This window comes from Mus musculus, chromosome 3 (assembly GCF_000001635.26).
Source record: "Mus musculus strain C57BL/6J chromosome 3, GRCm38.p6 C57BL/6J".
Lineage (NCBI taxonomy): Eukaryota > Metazoa > Chordata > Mammalia > Rodentia > Muridae > Mus > Mus musculus.
The window spans coordinates 63,322,214-63,340,889 of NC_000069.6; the positions used below are offsets into that span (position 1 = coordinate 63,322,214).

General features: G+C 38.3%; 1 protein-coding gene across 5 annotated transcripts in view; it reads left to right on the forward strand.

Moving 5' to 3' along the window:
• Positions 1 to 18,676, forward strand: part of Mme (membrane metallo endopeptidase) — an 88,503-nt gene that overhangs the window by 27,003 nt on the left and 42,824 nt on the right. For all 5 annotated transcript variants that reach the window (NM_001357335.1, NM_001289462.1, NM_008604.4 and 2 more), the window contains exons 4-9: positions 4,501 to 4,662; positions 5,572 to 5,652; positions 5,759 to 5,854; positions 5,957 to 6,075; positions 7,437 to 7,502; positions 17,803 to 17,937. In NM_001357335.1, the coding sequence (NP_001344264.1) occupies positions 4,501 to 4,662; positions 5,572 to 5,652; positions 5,759 to 5,854; positions 5,957 to 6,075; positions 7,437 to 7,502; positions 17,803 to 17,937 (659 nt within the window). The remainder of the gene's footprint in view (positions 1 to 4,500; positions 4,663 to 5,571; positions 5,653 to 5,758; positions 5,855 to 5,956; positions 6,076 to 7,436; positions 7,503 to 17,802; positions 17,938 to 18,676) is intronic.

Genomic DNA, 18,676 nt, shown 5'->3' on the forward strand with positions numbered 1-18,676 from the left:
TGGGCTCTGCTAATCACATGGCCAACCTTCTGGGCCATGAAAAGCTTTCATTCAGTCTCTCCCCCCCCCCCTCTCCCTCCCTCTCTCTCTCTCCCTCCACATCCCCCTTTCCTCATCTTACTCTCCCTTTCCCTCTCTCTCACCCCTTCTCTAACATCTACTAGCTGCTACTGTTGTGAAAATTACTTAATCATTTACAACTAAATAGCAGCAGAACTTTCAAATTCAGAGCAAGTCTCTTAAAGACCAAAATGTTTTCTTAGCTTATATTCCATCTCCAGGCCACATAATGCGTCCTCCGTAATGAATACAGTAATTAATGACTTCCCAGATGCTGGCTGAGCTTGTTTTTAAATTCCCCGAGTCAAATAAGTTGGGAGAATGTTACAAGAAGATTAGTTAGGAAAAAAAAAATCGTGTGTCATTTATCAGCCCAGAACATTCAGAATTGTCACTTATAAGAAATAAGCTCATTATTAATGGAAGATTACTTTGCTTTTCTTTATGTGACTATTTTAAAAATTAACTTTTTCATTATTGCAAGGGTAACGAATGCATATTCATCTAATACAAATTGGGAAATAAAGATAAGCAAATAATACAAAATTAAACACACCCACACCCCCTCCCCATAGATATAACCATAATAAGTTTTATGGCCTCTATCCTCCTAGACTTTCTGGGCTTTTACATAGGTCTTTTTCCATTGTAGCAATTTCCCCCCACTTTACACCAGCTCAACTACATTCTGTATCAATACATTTGCCTTTTTATGCTTACTGATAGAGGTAAATAATTTTGTTTGACTTTAAAACACAGTTGTTTATTCAGAAGTCAGAAACTGATGCTTAATGAGCCATCTGAAGAACGGGGGTGTGGCTGTTTGTGGACACCCAGCAATCCAAAACACAGCCCAAAACAGAAAGACAGTTGCAGCCAGTTTGACAGTTGTCATGTTTCCTGTGGCCCTTCTACCCACATAGCTACTGCTGACTTCAAAGAAAAGTCAGGACAGACGAGGTCCAGAGGATAAGGTACAAAATGAGAGCCAGCCTATGTTAAGAGAATAAAGGGAGGTTCATCAAAGACTTAGCTTAAAAGTGTTAGCCTGTGACTTGCCTTGGCCTATGGCCCCCAAATATCCAACAGAACAGAACTTTCTTTGAAGTGATTAGAAGCACTGATACTCAGAGAGATCTCTGGTCAATGGGATTTACCAAGTAGCAGTGGATGGAGCTAGCCTATTCTCAGCTCTCTGCTTGTCTCTGAATGCTGTTTCTTAGGGCTAGTGAGGACTCTAAAATTAGAAAAACAAAGCAAAGCAAAACAAAACAAAACGCTCGCCTGAGAGTGAATATTAATCGATTTCCCTTAATGGGGATGTGTGAGAAGTTCACATGCACACAAGGACTGAAGTTTTTGGTCTCAGGAAACAGAATTTCAACCAACATTGTCATATTTATTCAAAGTGTTCGATGGAGTATGTGGTATTCTAAGTAAGCAATAAGCTTTACCTACTACTCCCACTGTTCATTGTGCAAGCTCATTACTTCTTTACAACTTCGCAGTAGTCTGTACAGTGCTGTGGTGTTCACATAAGCCAACCACTTCCCTGAGAGAGAAGGAGTAGACTCCTCCCCAACTGCTTTCAATTCTGAAAGCCACAAAAGCTCCAAAGCTTGTGCTGAGTTTAGTTCTAGAAGCTCGTCATTTAGTGTGCTAGAATCCACATTTCTGGGATTTTTCATCTACTTATAGGAGGTGTTGATTCACTTTCTCTTGCAATCATATCTTGATTTTCTTCAAAGCACCAAAAATATTTTTCTTCTCTACCATTTTAAGGTTTTCTGATCTAGAATTCTTCCCGATGAGTCTTGAGTGAACAGTGTTTTGACTCCGTGAGAATACTACCTTCTTGGGAGAAATGAAATTTGTTCCAACATAAGCTCTCCTGGGGATTGTGGGGAATTTTTTTTTTAAAGGTAGAAGATTTGAACTGGGCTTTTAAAAGGCCTGGAATTTCAAAGGGTAAAAAAAAAATGCAAAAGATATAGTAGCAGCTAACAACAGGGCTGGAACAACCAGGTCAAAGTTCCAGAAGCAGAAACCGGAGCTGCTTCCCAGCAGAAACTGCTTTGACTTGGCCAGATGGTCCATGTGAGGAAACTTCATGAGCTCCACCAGGTTAAACAATGCTATGGAATCCATGCGAGGTTTTGTTATTGTGCTTGTTTTGTTTTTGTTGTTTCATGAATGTAAAAGGCTGCATTGAAACCTTGGCTGGGAAACACAAAGCTGAAATGTTTTGAGAACATTGATCTGGTTATAGAATACAGGATGGACTACAGTGGATGGGGCTAGGGTCAAGGCTTGGGGAAAAGAACATGGCCTGTCATGGAATGAAGAGTTGACACAGAACAGATAGAATGGCTATGGAGACAGTTAAACAGGAACTGAGATGACTGGTGGGAGAGGAGGACTCAGACCTAGTAAATAATTGTACTCCATTAAAAGGAGTCAGTTGATGGTCGAACCAAAAGATTAATGACATCAGTAAAATACTTGGGCAGAGAGAATGTGTCCACAGTGAGAAACACAGAGAAGCTTCAGACCCTGAACACCAAACCCTGAGTGACACAGTAAGCTCAGAGGAGTTTAGAGAGAGGTGGTCTCCTTATAGGTTGAAGTCACAAAACTTTAGGGAAGAAGTGCAATGGGTTCTAAGCCTTGAGTTGTAGAAACTGAAAAGAAACGGGGGATCCTAAATGTGGGATGAGAAGGGCAGAAGCAAAGGCTCAGTGCTGGGAATCATGCAAGTATTCAGACACATAGAGTAAGCTTGTCTTGGGGGAACCGGGGCAAATAAAAATCTAGATAGGGTAATGGGAAAAGGATGGCTTCAAGACCAAGCTAAAGAGTTTGTCATTTAACCCGAGAAACGACAAGCCACTGACATTTTGAGTAATGTTGTGGCTAGTGCCAAAGGACCTGTAGGGGATATAATCCGAAAAATGAGCAGGATGTCTAAGAGAAAGCAAATGGAATGAATGAATCAGCATGAAAGGAAGATGGAAGCTGGGTATACACAAACATGGAAAAGAGGTATCAGAAAACATGCTAAAGGATTATAGTTAGCAAATAGGTGGAAGAAATACAGCTTTACACAATAACTCAATCCCTAGAGTCTATGCTAATTATCATATATAGCATATATATCACATGTAGCACATATAGCATAGAGGTGGGGAGATGACTGATTTGGGGTTAATTCAAAAGAGGTTTAAAAATTCTACATGAGGTATTCAGCAAGCAAATATCCAAAAGATGGTTAGAATTAGGGGACTGAACTCAGCTGCAGAACTAATTTTACCATACCAAGATCAAAAAATTCACACAGCTCAGGGATTGTTTGGAGTTATTCATTAATTAACTAATTAGTTAATCAATTGGTTCTGAAAGTGAAGTACTTTCAGAAGCTCACTTGAGTACATATACTCTGCTTATACAGATGAATTCTCAATGCTCCTTTGTTTATACCACAAAACAGTTCAGCTTACTATGAGAAGGAAAGCGTGAAGGAATGCAGGGGAGGAGATCATGTGCTCTACTCCAAGTGTGGTGTAAATGAGCCTTGTGACTCACTCTAGTCTTCAGAATGTAAAAATGCATATTTTACCAGTTATAGAACCTAAAAGTATGTGTCTTACACACTGTAAATACCCTGTGCTTTCACCACAGTTTCCAAAGACATAAGAGTGAACTTCAGTGCTCTCACAACCTCACAACCGATATTATAACAGACTCTACATAAACAAATACAAATCGGGCATGAATTTTAATTGCAAAAATTTGTAAAACTCCAGAGATAGCTCAGTGGGTAAAGGTTCCGCCGCACCAACCTGGCCACCTGTGTACACACACACACACACACACACACATAAATACATAAAAATGTAATACAAATCTGGAGAACTGTAAGCAAAATACAAAGACTACTAACTGGCCTTAGGTCCTTACTGAGCCAGTAAATATCGATTAGCAGTCAGACTTGCATCCTTTAGAGTTTCAGGGATATTCTGAAAGTCACCACACCCTGAAAAGCAAACAGCAACTAAAAGTTTCCAGAGTGAAAAAATAACATTATGTTAACTGTACACCAAGATGGCAACAACAAAGCAGGCCTACAACTCTTTTTTTCCCTTGAAATAGTAAGTAGCAAGAAATTCACTTACTGGGAGCCGGGTGCAGGAAGACACATTAAAGAGAGAACTTAGGATGAAGGACTCATGCTACTCAGAAATAAAATGAAACCACTATGATAGTAAAGGGGAAAGAGACTACAGACAGATATAGTCATGATGCTATCAGAATAGACTATTTTATAAATACAAGAAAAGAACATCTATCCAGCTGACACGAAGAAGGAGCCTCTCTTTCCCTTTCCAGCCAACTTAAGCAATACATCTTTCATTGCACTTGGTTCTTTCTCTGGTCTTGCAGCTGCTCGACTGATTCAGAATATGGATGCCTCTGTTGAGCCATGTACAGACTTCTTCAAGTATGCTTGTGGAGGCTGGTTGAAACGCAACGTCATTCCCGAGACCAGTTCCCGATACAGTAATTTTGACATTTTAAGAGATGAGCTAGAAGTCATTTTGAAAGGTTAGTGTTGACTGTGTCTGTGAATTAAAAAATTTTCCTCTTACATCTATTTTGAAAAGATGTAGCTGCTGGCCCTTATAAGAAATTTTGCAAAATATTAGAGTTGATAATTTCTTCCAGGATCTGCAGACCTCCACTGAGTTACTCTGAGGCTAGTAGACACCAAAATGGATGTGTTGGCATATCTTAACATTCCTGCCTTAATTTTATATACACAAGACCTAAAGCTCTTCAACCTAAGCGGTGTTGTGTGTTCATGTCATTTTATAGAAGAGTATTGTTTAATGGTTGCTACCAAACCATTTCTACTGACTCCCTTCTCAGCCCTATGCTGTGTTAAAAAGTTGCTAATAAATTCACCAAATCTTGTCTTCCATAAAAGTGGAGAATATGTGCACTTTATCTTCATCTATCCCTAGGTCTCTTCTCTTTTAGAAGTTGTTTGTAGGAAAAATGGGATTTTTCCATGTTTTAATGCCTATATAGGGAGAACAATTTCTTTGAATCATCCATAGCACATTCACACAAAGTTAATTATCCTCTAGACATAAAGAGGATTATCCACACTAAGTCCCAAATTCTTTCCCACTATTTGTCTTGTTTTTTATCTGAACTTTAAAAACTAATAACTGGTACCTGTGGCTGAGAAGAGGATGTGCGTACACACATGCACGCACAAACACACACACACACACACACACACACACTATCAGTCCACCCACAAAGTCTTACATATATCTTAGCTAGAGGGATAAACCCTATTTCTGTTCTAGGAATTTTGGCTGGATTTTCCTCAAGATTTCCAAGAGGAGAGGGAAAGATTATTTTTGATTAGACCTATGTTGAATGTTAATGAGAGCTAAAAATCAACCATTATGTTGATGCATGTTACTAAATTTTTGATTTCAGATGTCCTTCAAGAACCCAAAACTGAAGACATAGTAGCAGTGCAGAAAGCAAAAACCTTGTACAGATCGTGTATAAATGAGTGTAAGTGACATGTTTGTAACATATATGTACATATAATGGTAACAAAATATGAATAGAATATGCATACCCTTACTTTGAATTTATTTATTTTCATTGTCTCAAAAAGCTGCTATTGATAGCAGAGGCGGACAACCTCTACTCAAACTGTTACCAGATATATATGGGTGGCCAGTAGCATCAGATAACTGGGATCAAACATATGGTAAGGCAATTTCCTTCATTTTTTTAAATTAATAATTTCTACTTTATATTATTGCTAATGAACCACAGCTTCAGAAAATATGTTTCACCTTCTGTACTTTAGGCACTTCTTGGACAGCTGAGAAATCCATTGCACAACTGAATTCTAAATATGGGAAAAAGGTCCTCATTAATTTTTTTGTTGGCACTGATGATAAGAATTCTACCCAGCATATAATTCATGTAAGTATGTGTGTCAGGCAGCTAATACTATCTCTAACTTGTAATGAAATTTCCATGTACATTATTTTCATTGATATTTGAGTAGTGCTAATTCTTCCTTTCAATGCATGAACTAAAGTATAAGAAATCCCTGCCCTGGCTCTCAGCCCTAAGATTCCATGTTGAAAGGATTTTCTTAGCTACATGTTTTAGACATTCACCCTAGCCTGTTGCCTCTATTTAAGATAGCTCCCCACGGTCCTCTTAGTATGACAATAACCTCCAGTTTCTTTGTATGTTTTATGCTTTGGTTTACAAAAAGTAATGTAGGTCTGAAAACCAAAAATGCCTTACTGATTTAAAATAAAAACCATATAGGGGATTTTGAACACAGTTTTGGTTCTCACTAAAGATTACCTGTGCTTTTTTAATTTTAGTTAAGATAAATAAAATGCAGTCCTTTTAATGAATCTTCATGTGGAGATGTCCTGTTGCTCTTTCTGTAGGTGTATGTGTGTGTATGTGTGTGTGTGTGTGTGTGTGTGTGTGTGTGTGCGCGCGTGTGTGTGTGTGTGTGTGTTTCCTCTGGATTGTATTGGACTCCTCAAAATCCACGGATTCTCACCTTCATTTATGAGTGCCCTGGTTAACTTTTGCATCCATTCTAATATTTACAGAATACGAAGCAGTTGTACTAGGGCATCAGCATGCCCATTTGTACTTAATGTCAGTGCCCAAAGAGGTGCACATGCACAGAACAGCGAGTGTCTTCTCACATAAGCAACTACTGTCTGCTCCTGCTAAAACCTCTGAACACACACATCTTAGAGGGGTCTTCTCCATGCCTCTTGGGTAGAGAGTCTCAAGATTTGTGGCAATATTTACACTGGCAAATAGATTGTAGGGTGACTGTAGTGGTCTTCTATGCCCCCACTCCCACAGACCAAAGAAACTTGGAGGAATACAACCTACTTCTACCAGTAAAAGTGTACCGCAGTTAAGGTTGGGGCAAGCAAACATGGCCTGAAAGGAACCATATTAGAATATCAAGAAGCTGAGAAGCTCTGTAAATGTGTAATTTGGTAGTTCACTGGGCCAGGATCTACCTTGCATCATCTGTTCTGAATTAAAAATCATTCCCAGTTTACTTTTAATTCAAGTTTTCTTTGGTTTTATTCACATATCCACAACGAAATCCCCCAGATTATTTAACTAGCCATGTAGTTATCAGTTACAAGTGATGTAGAAGAAACCTTTTCTTATTTACTTCTTTTCTGTGTGTTGCCCTTACAAACAGCATGGAGAATGGGCCTAGACTATTTTATCTAAATGTTTTATACTTGCTGAGTAATTTGTTTTCCTTAATGTATTTTTTTTAATAGTTTGACCAGCCTCGACTTGGCCTCCCTTCCAGAGACTACTATGAGTGCACTGGAATATATAAAGAGGTAAATAAAAGCAAGGGGAGAAAAGAATCAGACACAGCTACAGAGTCATCTGTGAAAACTATTCTAATAATGAAAAGGACTAGAGCCAAATTTAAGCTCTTTACAATCTTTGCTGGGGAAAGACCAAAGCAAAAGAGTCCTGAAGTTCCTTTGATAGAATGAACATTGTGACTTGACTAATAGAAATCAAACAAGAAAGCTTGAAATTCCTCATGTGAATTTTGATTCTTGGTTTTTAAGTCACATAGTCTAGTTTTTAAAGTCGCTTTAAAAATTTCCATTTATGTTTAAATTGGATCATTTAAAGGAAACAGAAAGTGTCTGATTAATCATAGCACTGAGCAATGTCAGTAAGGACGAGGGATGAACAGTGACACGTACTCTTCTAGAACTTCCTGACTCTGCTTTCAGACAACTCTGCCGACTGGAATATCAGCTTCCGTCCCAAAGCACGCAACACATGGGATCACATCATACATTTTACTACCTCCCCAGCTTTCCTGCCTTAGGCTGTGTTCTTGCTTACAGAAAGAGCTCCACCTGACAAAAATGAACAGTTGAGTGTGATTAGGTATCAGAGGGAAGGTATTTGTCCTGCAGATGTTTTTCTCATAATTCCTTTAAAACAGAAGAAATTCATGATCCTAAAGAGTAACATTTTGATAGTATGACTGGAATCATCTCTTAGCTGAAATTATTAGCTAAAAAGTGGTCATGTCTTGCATTCATATTATGTTCAAATAACATGAAATAAGCTATCTGTTGGAGTAGATACCCAATACAGAGATTAAAGAAAGTACCTACATTATAATACTAATGGCCACAATTAATAGTACAGATAATTAAGTGGATGTAGGATATCTGAGTGATCCAGTGGCTGTATGGGCTACAGCTGTTGGCTTTAAGAAGTGTGCAGCTGCTTCCTGCTGCACAATTAAAAGTGAGGGAGGAATGTCCAATCATATCTTAATTTTCTGCTCAAGAGCTGTCTATATTTACAATTTTACTCTTATAAACTGTCATTTCCCCCTCAGTTCTTAAATAGCATTTATTACTTTAACATTTCTGATCTCCATTTTTACCTAGTAGTCAAGGTGGTGAGATTTCTTCCCTTTTCCCTTTGATAAGATTTTTATTAAGAAGAGAATATATTTTGTGAATTTTTTTCTGGTGTTACAATGTCAAACATATAACAAACTGGCCACTTGGGATTCACATCTAATACAGATGAAATTTTACTTAAGGTGCAAAGTTGTTTCTTTTGTTATTTGAAATTTTGAATTGTCCATTCCCTTAGAGAATTGGACCCTTCACTTTGTCACACACATTTCTTGCTAGGTCTGTAGAATTAGAAACGGGAGTTTGCATTTACAGATGTCTATGTAACCAGAGCTGTTCTAGTCACTCCGTGGAGAGAGAATGTAGTGTTCCAGGACTTTGTAGCCATCATCTAGACTCTAGATCCTAGAGAGTTCATTGGTTTACATTGGCCTTCTTGTCTCTATAAGCATGATCGTTTGTATTGGACTGGGTTTTGTCTAAACCACAATAACGAAGACACTCAAAATTATAGTACATGAGGCAAGAAACCATATATTTCTGTCTCCCTTTCCAAGCTCAAAGCAGGCACTCCAAGTGAGATAGGACACGTGGGACTTCCTTGGGTCTCAGCTGCCTTTAGTTGTCTTGTCCTAGTCTGAGCCTTTTCTGGAGTTCACATTAGTCTGCCAGAGCAGAATTGGCTTGTTGTGCAGTACTCATGTATCAAGGTCGAAGGGAGCTAGGAAAAAAGAAAAGTGAAAGACCATTCCCTCCAATCTTTTAATTAATAGGTTTTTATATTTTTAAGAAAGTGTTTACTCTATCATGTTGTTGCCATTGAATATAAACGAGGTTGAAGAATGTCAGCTGACTTTTCTCCTGTTTTTTTTTTTTTTTTTTTTTTTTTTATTCTATTGTGAATTGAATTGTTCCGTTCACTTTTAAGTCAGGTAGTTAAAATTTTGTTTGTCTAAATGCTACTGATTTTGTGTGTTGGTTTCTGTTTACTCTGTTCAGTTCTAACACTATTTTTGATGACACGTTTTAGTATTTTCTTTTTTTTTTTCTTTCCATTTTTTATTAGGTATTTAGCTCATTTACATTTCCAATGCTATACCAAAAGTCCCCCATACCCACCCACCCCCACTCCCCTACCCGCCCACTCCCCATTTTGGCCCTGGCGTTCCCCTGTTCTGGAGCATATAAAGTTTGCGTGTCCAATGGGCCTCTCTTTCCAGTGATGGCCGACTAGGCCATCTTTTGATACATATGCAGCTAGAGTCAAGAGCTCTGGGTACTGGTTAGTTCATAATGTTGATCCACCTATAGGGTTGCAGATCCCTTTAGCTCCTTGGGTACTTTCTCTAGCTCCTCCATTGGGAGCCCTGTGATCCATCCATTAGCTGACTGTGAGCATCCACTTCTGTGTTTGCTAGGCCCTGGCATAGTCTCACAAGAGACAGCTACATCTGAGTCCTTTCGATAAAATCTTGTTAGTGTATGCAATGGTGTCAGCGTTTGGATACTGATTATGGGGTGGATCCCTGGATATGGCAGTCTCTACATGGTCCATCCTTTCATCTCAGCTCCAAACTTTGTCTCTGTAACTCCTTCCAAGGGTGTTTTGTTCCCACTTCTAAGGAGGGGCATAGTGTCCACACTTCAGTCTTCATTTATCTTGAGTTTCATGTGTTTAGGAAATTGTATCTTATATCTTGGGTATCCTAGGTTAGTATTTTCTATGTATGAGAACATCCTTTGGCAAACAAATCACCTCACTGCTGCTTCCTTTCACACACAGATACTGTCTATTTCTTGTGCTTGCCTTAAGCATTCTGGCTAAGGGTTTTAGAACTACCTTGAGCAGACATCCACGTCTTTTTTCTGATCTCAGAGGGAAAGCATTCAACTTTTCATCGTGGCCTTTATTGTGCGGAAGTATCTTCTTTTTGAATTTATGCTTTTGAAAAAAATTTAATTATGTTGAATTTTCCCATCACTTGAGACGATCATGTGGTTTTGCACTTTATTTTGTTACTATAGTGTTTAATTGTCTGTTGTTATAGTGTTTAATTGTCTATTATAGTGCTTAATATTCAATAGACTATTTAATAGTCTATTGATCAACTATTACTGAATGGTACTTTTTCCTGACAAAAATCCATCCTGACCTTAATCCTGGTCTTTTTAATGTTCTATCAAACACTTACCCGTATTTTGCTGAGGATTTTGCTCTGGTCATCATCATGGATATTTGCATAGTGTTTTCTTTTATCTTAGTGATTTTTCCTGGCTTTACCAGAGTTGGGAGTGGACATAAAATTTGTTTGTAAATTTTCTACTCCTTTCAGTTTTATAGAACAGCTTAAAAGACATTGGCACTGGCTCTCCTTTAAATGCTTAGTAATGCAGCAACGAATCCATCAAAAGCAATGAATCTATCAAAAGTAACACATTTCAGCTTCCTTTTTTTTCTTGAGCATTCTAAAATTTCAGGTAGATTTATTAATATGGACAGGAATATTTGGCTTTCATCAAATGGGTTTTAGCCATTTTATCTCTGGAACTGGAAAGGAGTTACAGACTTCAGTGGACAATGACAAGAGAAACGGAGACTGATCGACTCAGGCTTGTTTAGGCTAAAGTACATCTAACATGAATAGATATGCAAAATGAACAGAGACACAGAATTTTTCACCAAAGCACACACTTTCATGAAGGGAAAAAAATTATATATGTATGTATATGTAATCAGTTCTAAGATGACTTAATTGCTTTTGATCTACAACGTGGTTTTGTTGTCATTTAGTGGTCACAGTAGCCTATATGTACAGTTTCTGAGTACCATGAGGTCAGTTCAACCATGAAAGTTGTAACTGTTTTCTTCATTAGCTTTTTGGTAATGAGGGTACATGTTGAATCTCAAGATATTGCCTGCAGATGAACTTTGAAAGGAGCCCATGTGTGCCATGTCTACCTTTAAGGACAACATTTCAAAATGAGTTTAGTGAGGAGTCTCTGAGGATAGATCTCTCTATTAGCAGTAGAATCCATGGAAACTCTGATTATTTGAGGAAATCAGTTAATGATACACTATTCTTTAAAAGGCAGAAATCATGAGATGCAAGACAAAAGTGGAAATATCTATTCTGAGAAAACAGTGTGAAGGGTAACACTGCCTATAAAAGATAATCATTCCCATTCTTGGAATGTCAACCAACCATTTCACATGAAAATGTCCTTTTTTATGAAGAAAAATAATCTTAATTTTCTTCAAAGCAAAAGGCCCTCCTCAAGAAAAGCTGCTAAGGTATTTACTGGAGGTGAATTAAGATTCATTTTAAGGCTTCTTTTTCTCTAACTCGACTCAAGGCTAATTGCCTTGGCATCCTTTGTTAATAAATTAGTAAATATTTAGATATAATTATAAATATTCTTGTCTTGTGTACTGATGTTTGTCTGAGAAGACAGAATAGGATAGGGCACTAGTTCCCATACCTGCTCTGTATGTAGCAATGGCAGGGCTCCAGAGAGTCAATCCTCACATACCACTCTTTAAGAAAAGCCATCATGATTATCTTTTTTGTTTATCCATCAACAAAATACTTGATTGAACCAAGTATTCATTAAACAATTGATTAAAGTAAAATGGGAAAACTCAGAGAGAAGTTGTGTCTGAGGGGACAAAGGTTGGAGATAAGGATGCATGAATTCAAATGATGTAAGGCATAGTTACAGAGAGGAAGGCAAGAGCTATAAATTAATTTAGAACTCTTCTAAAACTTGTAGGCTTATGAAACGTGGAGGTAGGTTAGGGATCAGGGTAAAGTGCTTGGAACAGGACTACAGTAGATAAAAGCCAGAAAGAGATGACCCAAGACCTGTGTGTGTAAATCAGAGAAAAGATAGAGTCCCCATTCCCCAATTCACTAAATTCCAAGAAAGAGCACAAGCTGAGATTTGTAGTCATAAAGATGAGCTAGCTCAAGCAAACTGACATTAAACACAGAGGGGATTTTTCTTGCTTGCTCACCCAAAGTGCAATCTAATAAAACCTGCCAAGGTCTGGAGATATTCTGATCAAGTTGAAATTAGTCAAACCTTCCTAAAATACTTCAATGTAACTTCAGTATTTTTCTTTAAAATAAATATTCATTGAATTCATGTCAGTGTGACCACTTTTCCAGGTGGTGGGAAATCAGAGACAACAGCATTTGTCCTGTCATTTAACTCAAGTAATGCAGTAATAGAAGAGACAAGAGTGAAAGGGGAAATATAGTGGAGGGACAAAGTGTAAACTGAGGAACCAATAAATGATACCAATAAAATGGTGATGTGATAATGAGAAGGTAAGCAGATGAGCCATTTAGATTTCATTCCAGCTGGCTTTTTAAAAGATCTCTCTGGCTGCAGTGTGTAGACGGTACTATAATATAGAACTCAGAGGAGGTTGTTTGGTCATTTATGTGAAAGAGGATAATCGACCCTGATGAGGGCAAGTGGATCTAAGATAACTTGCAAGATAGCCCATTTGTTATAGTGGAGATTTGTACTTTAAGCTTCTCAGCTAATACATATAGCCTATGTAGTTTCTCTGTGTACATATGGTACATATGGTGCTGACATACATACAGTACAAGGAGAACTATTGACCTCATTTTCTTTCTGGATTCCAGAGGGTTTACCCAAAGGTCCTGGTATATGCATTTAACAAAACATAAAGGGCCATTTTATTTTCAACTTAGTAAATTTGAGAAAAGAAGTTTTAGAGATTGAAAGCAGTTTGTGAAAAATCTGGTTCCCAACGTATACAGTAAAACATTGAAAATCTTGTATAAACTTCCAGGTTCTTTTAGACAACACAACAGCCTCAGTCCCCTTCATGAGTCAAGGTGGATCTCCTCGGGTCCTGTGTTCCTGTTATAGAGTTGTTTTTAGGTTCAGCTATGTCTACTCTATGGTCCCTAGGAAGAGGTGTGCAATTCTACATGCACAGTCCCTCTGTAGAAAGCAAGTCTCTGTGTCAGCAGCAATATGTTGTTTAATGGAAAGTTTCTGAGCCCTTTAGATGGGAAGCATCTTTCCTGCTTCATGTCACATTTTTCTAATTTGGTAGACTTTGTAGATTCTACCAGTAAACATCCTGCATAACACACAATATTCCCCAGTATTAGTAGCTAACCAGAAAACAGTTCTGTGATTTCTCAGTTTCTTACTTCCTAGTCTACACTTTGTAGATTTTCTTCTAAGGAAGGAAAATACAGACAACTGATAAGAGCTGAGTGTCACAAACAGAATGTCTGAATAGGAAACTCCTGATTTTCAGAGATCACCACCAAGGTACTCAGATGTCAGCCAACCTGACTGGAGAACTTTCTTCTCTTTCCTGAATCTGGATGTCATCATTAACAGTGATATTAATGTCTCAAGGACAGCAGTAAAATCACCTTGCTCTCTTCCTTTTTAGCAATTCTAATAAATATCAGCTTTTCCCCAGGTTTGGAGGAATCTCCTCTTCTAAAGATCTAGTTTATAAACACTATTATTTGCTGTTATAATAATGAAATCATTCTAACCAAAGCAATAATCCATGATATTAAGATTAGTAAATATTGTTTTGCTAATGTGTGTTTTAAAGCCCCACAAAATTACTGCTATATGGATTTTATGCTGGTTCTTAAAAGCAATTATCCCTTTAAAAATACTTTTGTCAGTGCTAGGTTTTATAATCTGTTTTTTAACAGAGAGCAACTAGATGGTTTCTGACTCTTTTCCACTGAGAGTATCCTTGATTTACCGTCTCTTCAAAGCACAATTGCTAAACATGAGAACTCATTCTTACCCCTGCCCTGACAACTGAGTCTTCTTTAAGACACAAGAAAAGAAAGTTAAATTTCACTTTCAAAGGTACCTCAGGCCAGGTGTGGTGGCGCATGCCTTTAATCCCAGCACTCTGGAGGCAGAGGCAGGCGGATTTCTGAGTTCGAGGCCAGCCTGTCTACAAAGTGAGTTCCAGGACAGCCAGGGCTATACAGAGAAACCCTGTCTAGAAAAATCGAAAAAAAAAAGTTGCCAGGCTGGCACTCATCTGTCACAGCTTTGTGTTTTATTCAGGTGTCTGAGGAGCTAGCAATATGAGCTTTCACCAGTTCAGCAGGACTAAAGGGTTAGTTATCCCATGTTGTTATCCATCAAGGTTCCACAATCATCAGATACATTTGTAAAGAATAAGAACTAGATTGCAGAATCAACAAAGTACATAGAAGGATTCTGATTTTCTCACATCATTAACAAAAATGTATCTCATATAGCAAAAAGAACCTGAAAAGATTGATATTAGACAATTCAAATTACCATCTCTTCCATAGCCAGTAGTAATTTCCTGCTGAAAGCAGATACATTTATATGCTTTGAAATATAGTTAATTAAAAACACTACATTCTTTGTGTAAAAAGGGATTTATTTATTTATTATGTGTACAGTGTTCTGCCTGCATGTATACATGCCTGCAGGTCATAAGAGGGCACCAGATCTCATGGGTAGTCATGAGCTACCATGTGGTTGCTGGGAATTAACTCAGGACCTCTGGAGTAGCTGCCAGTGCTCTTAATCTCTGAGCCATCTCTCTCTCTCTCTCTCTCTCTCCCTCTCTCTCTCTCTCTCTCTGTCTCTCTTTTCGAATCTTACATTTCAAGTGTTATCTCCTTTTCTGGTTTCCCCTCTGAAAACCCCCTATGCCACCGCTCCCCTACCCCTGCTCACCAACCTACCCACTCCTGCTTCCCATCCCTGGCATTCCCCTATACTGGGGTATAGAACCTTCACAGGACAAAGGGCCTCTCCTCCCATTGATGACTGACTAGGCCATCGTCTGCCACATATGCAGCTAGAGCCATGAGTCCCACCATGTGTTTTCTTCGGTTGGTGGTTTAGTCCCAGAGAGCTCTGGGGGTACTGGTTAGTTAATGTTGTTGTTCCTCCTATAGGGCTGCAAACGCCTTCAGCTCCTTGGGTACTTTCTCTAGCTCCTTCATTGGGGACCTTGTGTTCTATCCAATGATTTTAAACAAAATCACTGTGAATCTTAAAAATTCAATGTACCTGTGACCCTCATTAAATGCTAAGTAGACCAACTTCCCTGGATATGGGTGCTTTTTCTGTTGAGGGATATACTGTAGCTACCTAGGTTGTGCTTCTGTCCACATATTTTAATAGGATAAAGTATGGGGAGCTGTGATCATCCACTTCATTCTTAGATTTTGACTATGTGGTCCCAGGAGGAATGAGCCCAGACATGTTTGTTTACTTCAAAGTAAAACAAGAACCCTGATTAGCTTTATTAGGAACAGAGTTAATTTGGCAATAACCTATATGAAATTATCTTTTCATTTCTAACACGTCAGTGATTGGATTTCTAAATTGCAAATTCACAGCCCCCCATACTTTATCCTATTAAAAAGTATGGGCAGGGGCTGGTGAGATGGCTCAGTGGGTAAGAGCACCCGACTGCTCTTCCAAAGGTCCGGAGTTCAAATCCCAGCAACCACATGGTGGCTCACAACCATCCGTAACGAGATCTGACTCCCTCTTCTGGAGTGTCTGAAGACAGCTACAGTGTGCTTACATATAATAAATAAATAAATCTTTAAAAAAAAAAAAAGTATGGGCAGAAGCACTACCTAGGTAACTGGAACACTACAGTATATCCCTCAACAGAAAAAGCACCCATATCCAGGGAAGTTGGTCTACTTAGCATTTAATGAGGGTCACAGGTACATTGAATTTTTAAGATTCACAGTAATTTTGTTTAAAACTCTTGCTTGGTTGCACATTTTCACTTTTCTATTTTTATGTTTCATGGTGAACACCTATAAATTCATGTACCTTTACATTAAAGTTGAATAGAAGCGTGCTCATTGTGCTTGTAGTCCTTAGTAGGGATACAAGATTCTTCTGAAACTGGAAGTGGTACACCCTTTTACCACACATTATAGCCTTCATTTGTATTTACCTGAACACCAAGTCTCAGAAGCATCAAAGACTTATTCACTTAACCCGGTGTTATGTGGCACAATTTCCCTGATGACAGTCACTTGTCGTCCTCAGACTAAAGTTCCTGCTGGACACTGGAATTAGGGTTAATTTTAAAAGAGATAGGAAGATCACACCTTATTTTCATTGCAGATGTATAACGATGGCTACTAAGCAGCAGGTCATTGAGACTTAGCTGAAGTGGGATTGAATTCTCCAGGTCTTGACATTACTGAATTAACTTAAGGCATTTGTATAATCAAAAACGGGTTGGTAATGCAAATAGTGTGTATAAATTAAGTTGTATCTGAAGATAAGATGTAAACATATTGAGATTATGGAAGAAAGATGGTGCCTAGCTCTATGGTATCTTATAGTAAAATGTCACAGTAGTGGAGGTATAATGGGAAAAATTTACAATCTTTTGTTTGCTGGGTTAACTCCCCTGAACAGTCTCAAAAAAGTGTAACTTGACCCAAGATGAATCTGTCAAGATGTTGTGATCATATTCTATGAATATGTCACTGTCTCTGTGGAGAGCCATGAGCAGTTGCCATCATGAGCCTCCACTGTGCCTAACTGGTAACAAGTAATGTGCGCAGGTGCAAGAGTAAATTTGTGCCAAGTCACTGCCCATCCCGGGGCGTGGTGATGAGGCTCTGGGAGAGCAGCCAATCAGGTGTGGACACGCCACACTCAGGTGTATATAAGCAGCGCCCTTTTGGTGCTTGGGGTCTTCCTCTTCATGTTGAAACTGGTGTAATAAAGTTGCTGCAGAAGGATCCGGTTTCTCACACGTGTGTTCTTGCTGGCGAGACAATAGCACGTGTGAGATGTCTCTTCATAAATACTTGAAAAAATACTTCCATGTATGTATATGAGCAAAGCCAACCTGAAGAAAAAGTTTAGAAAAGAAAAAGAAGAAATATGTGTATCTATTTAAGAAGTGCTTTACAACTGTATTTTTGTGAAGGCAAAATAAAATTTTTTAAAATAACATAATCTCCATAGCCAAATGACCATAAATTAAAATCATTTAAAGTAATATTTTATTGCTGTGTCTCAGCTACAATTAAAAAAATCTATACAGGTCATTTCTCTTAGCACTTAGAAAATATTTCCATTTGATTGTTCTTTTTCTTCTACCAAAATTCATATTGTAAAAACCAGCATGTGCCACAATGACTATCAGAAGGTTCCCCAACAACATGTTATTTCTTTCTTTCAGGCTTGCACAGCATATGTGGATTTTATGATTTCTGTGGCCAGACTGATTCGTCAGGAACAAAGTTTGCCTATTGATGAAAACCAGCTCTCTTTGGAAATGAATAAAGTTATGGAATTGGAAAAAGAAATTGCCAATGTAACACATATTTTTTTTTTCTGGGATACTGAATAATGTCAACCACTTTCTGCTTCATTTCCTCTTCTCTCTGATATTTTAAAAATAAAACTGTAGCTCTTTAACCCGGTGATAAAAATGCATAGGCTAGTAATGGATCATTAACTTCTGGAGAACCTTTGAAACTATAGAATTTCCTGAAATCCAAAAGACACACTAGGGTTGACAAATAGTAAAGAAGCTGTTCTGTGCAACAGTTGCATCAACATCTTTCACATGCAAACACAGGGTGGTTTTTCTCAACAATTTTACTTTATGTTAACTTGAAATACAAAGTATCTGCCGAGATCATCTCTGTCCTGCTAGAGACTTGGTCAGAGATCAAAGTGAATTGACTTCAGACTCTGAAAGTGCTGAAGTCAGGAAAACAGAAATACCTAAGCAACAGAGCCAAGGGTATTTCTGCACTTCTCCTGATTCTAGGAAAGCCCTCAGAGACTGAACTGGCACTCTGTTCTCTGAGTCTTCCATGCAAGCATGAGCAAGTGAACTCTGGCTCTAATCAATATTCAGGGTTGTGATGGAACCTGGCCTCAAGGTTCCTTAACAGTGTAAGCAGAGCCCTGTTCTCTTATGCCCCCGTCTGCTTACCACTGCCATCTGGCTTCTGCAGAAGACTAAAGACTAAAGGTTATGGAGAGTGATTTTAGATTTGCTGAGGCTCTATAAAACCAATCCCTCCCACAACCAGAGTCAGCCC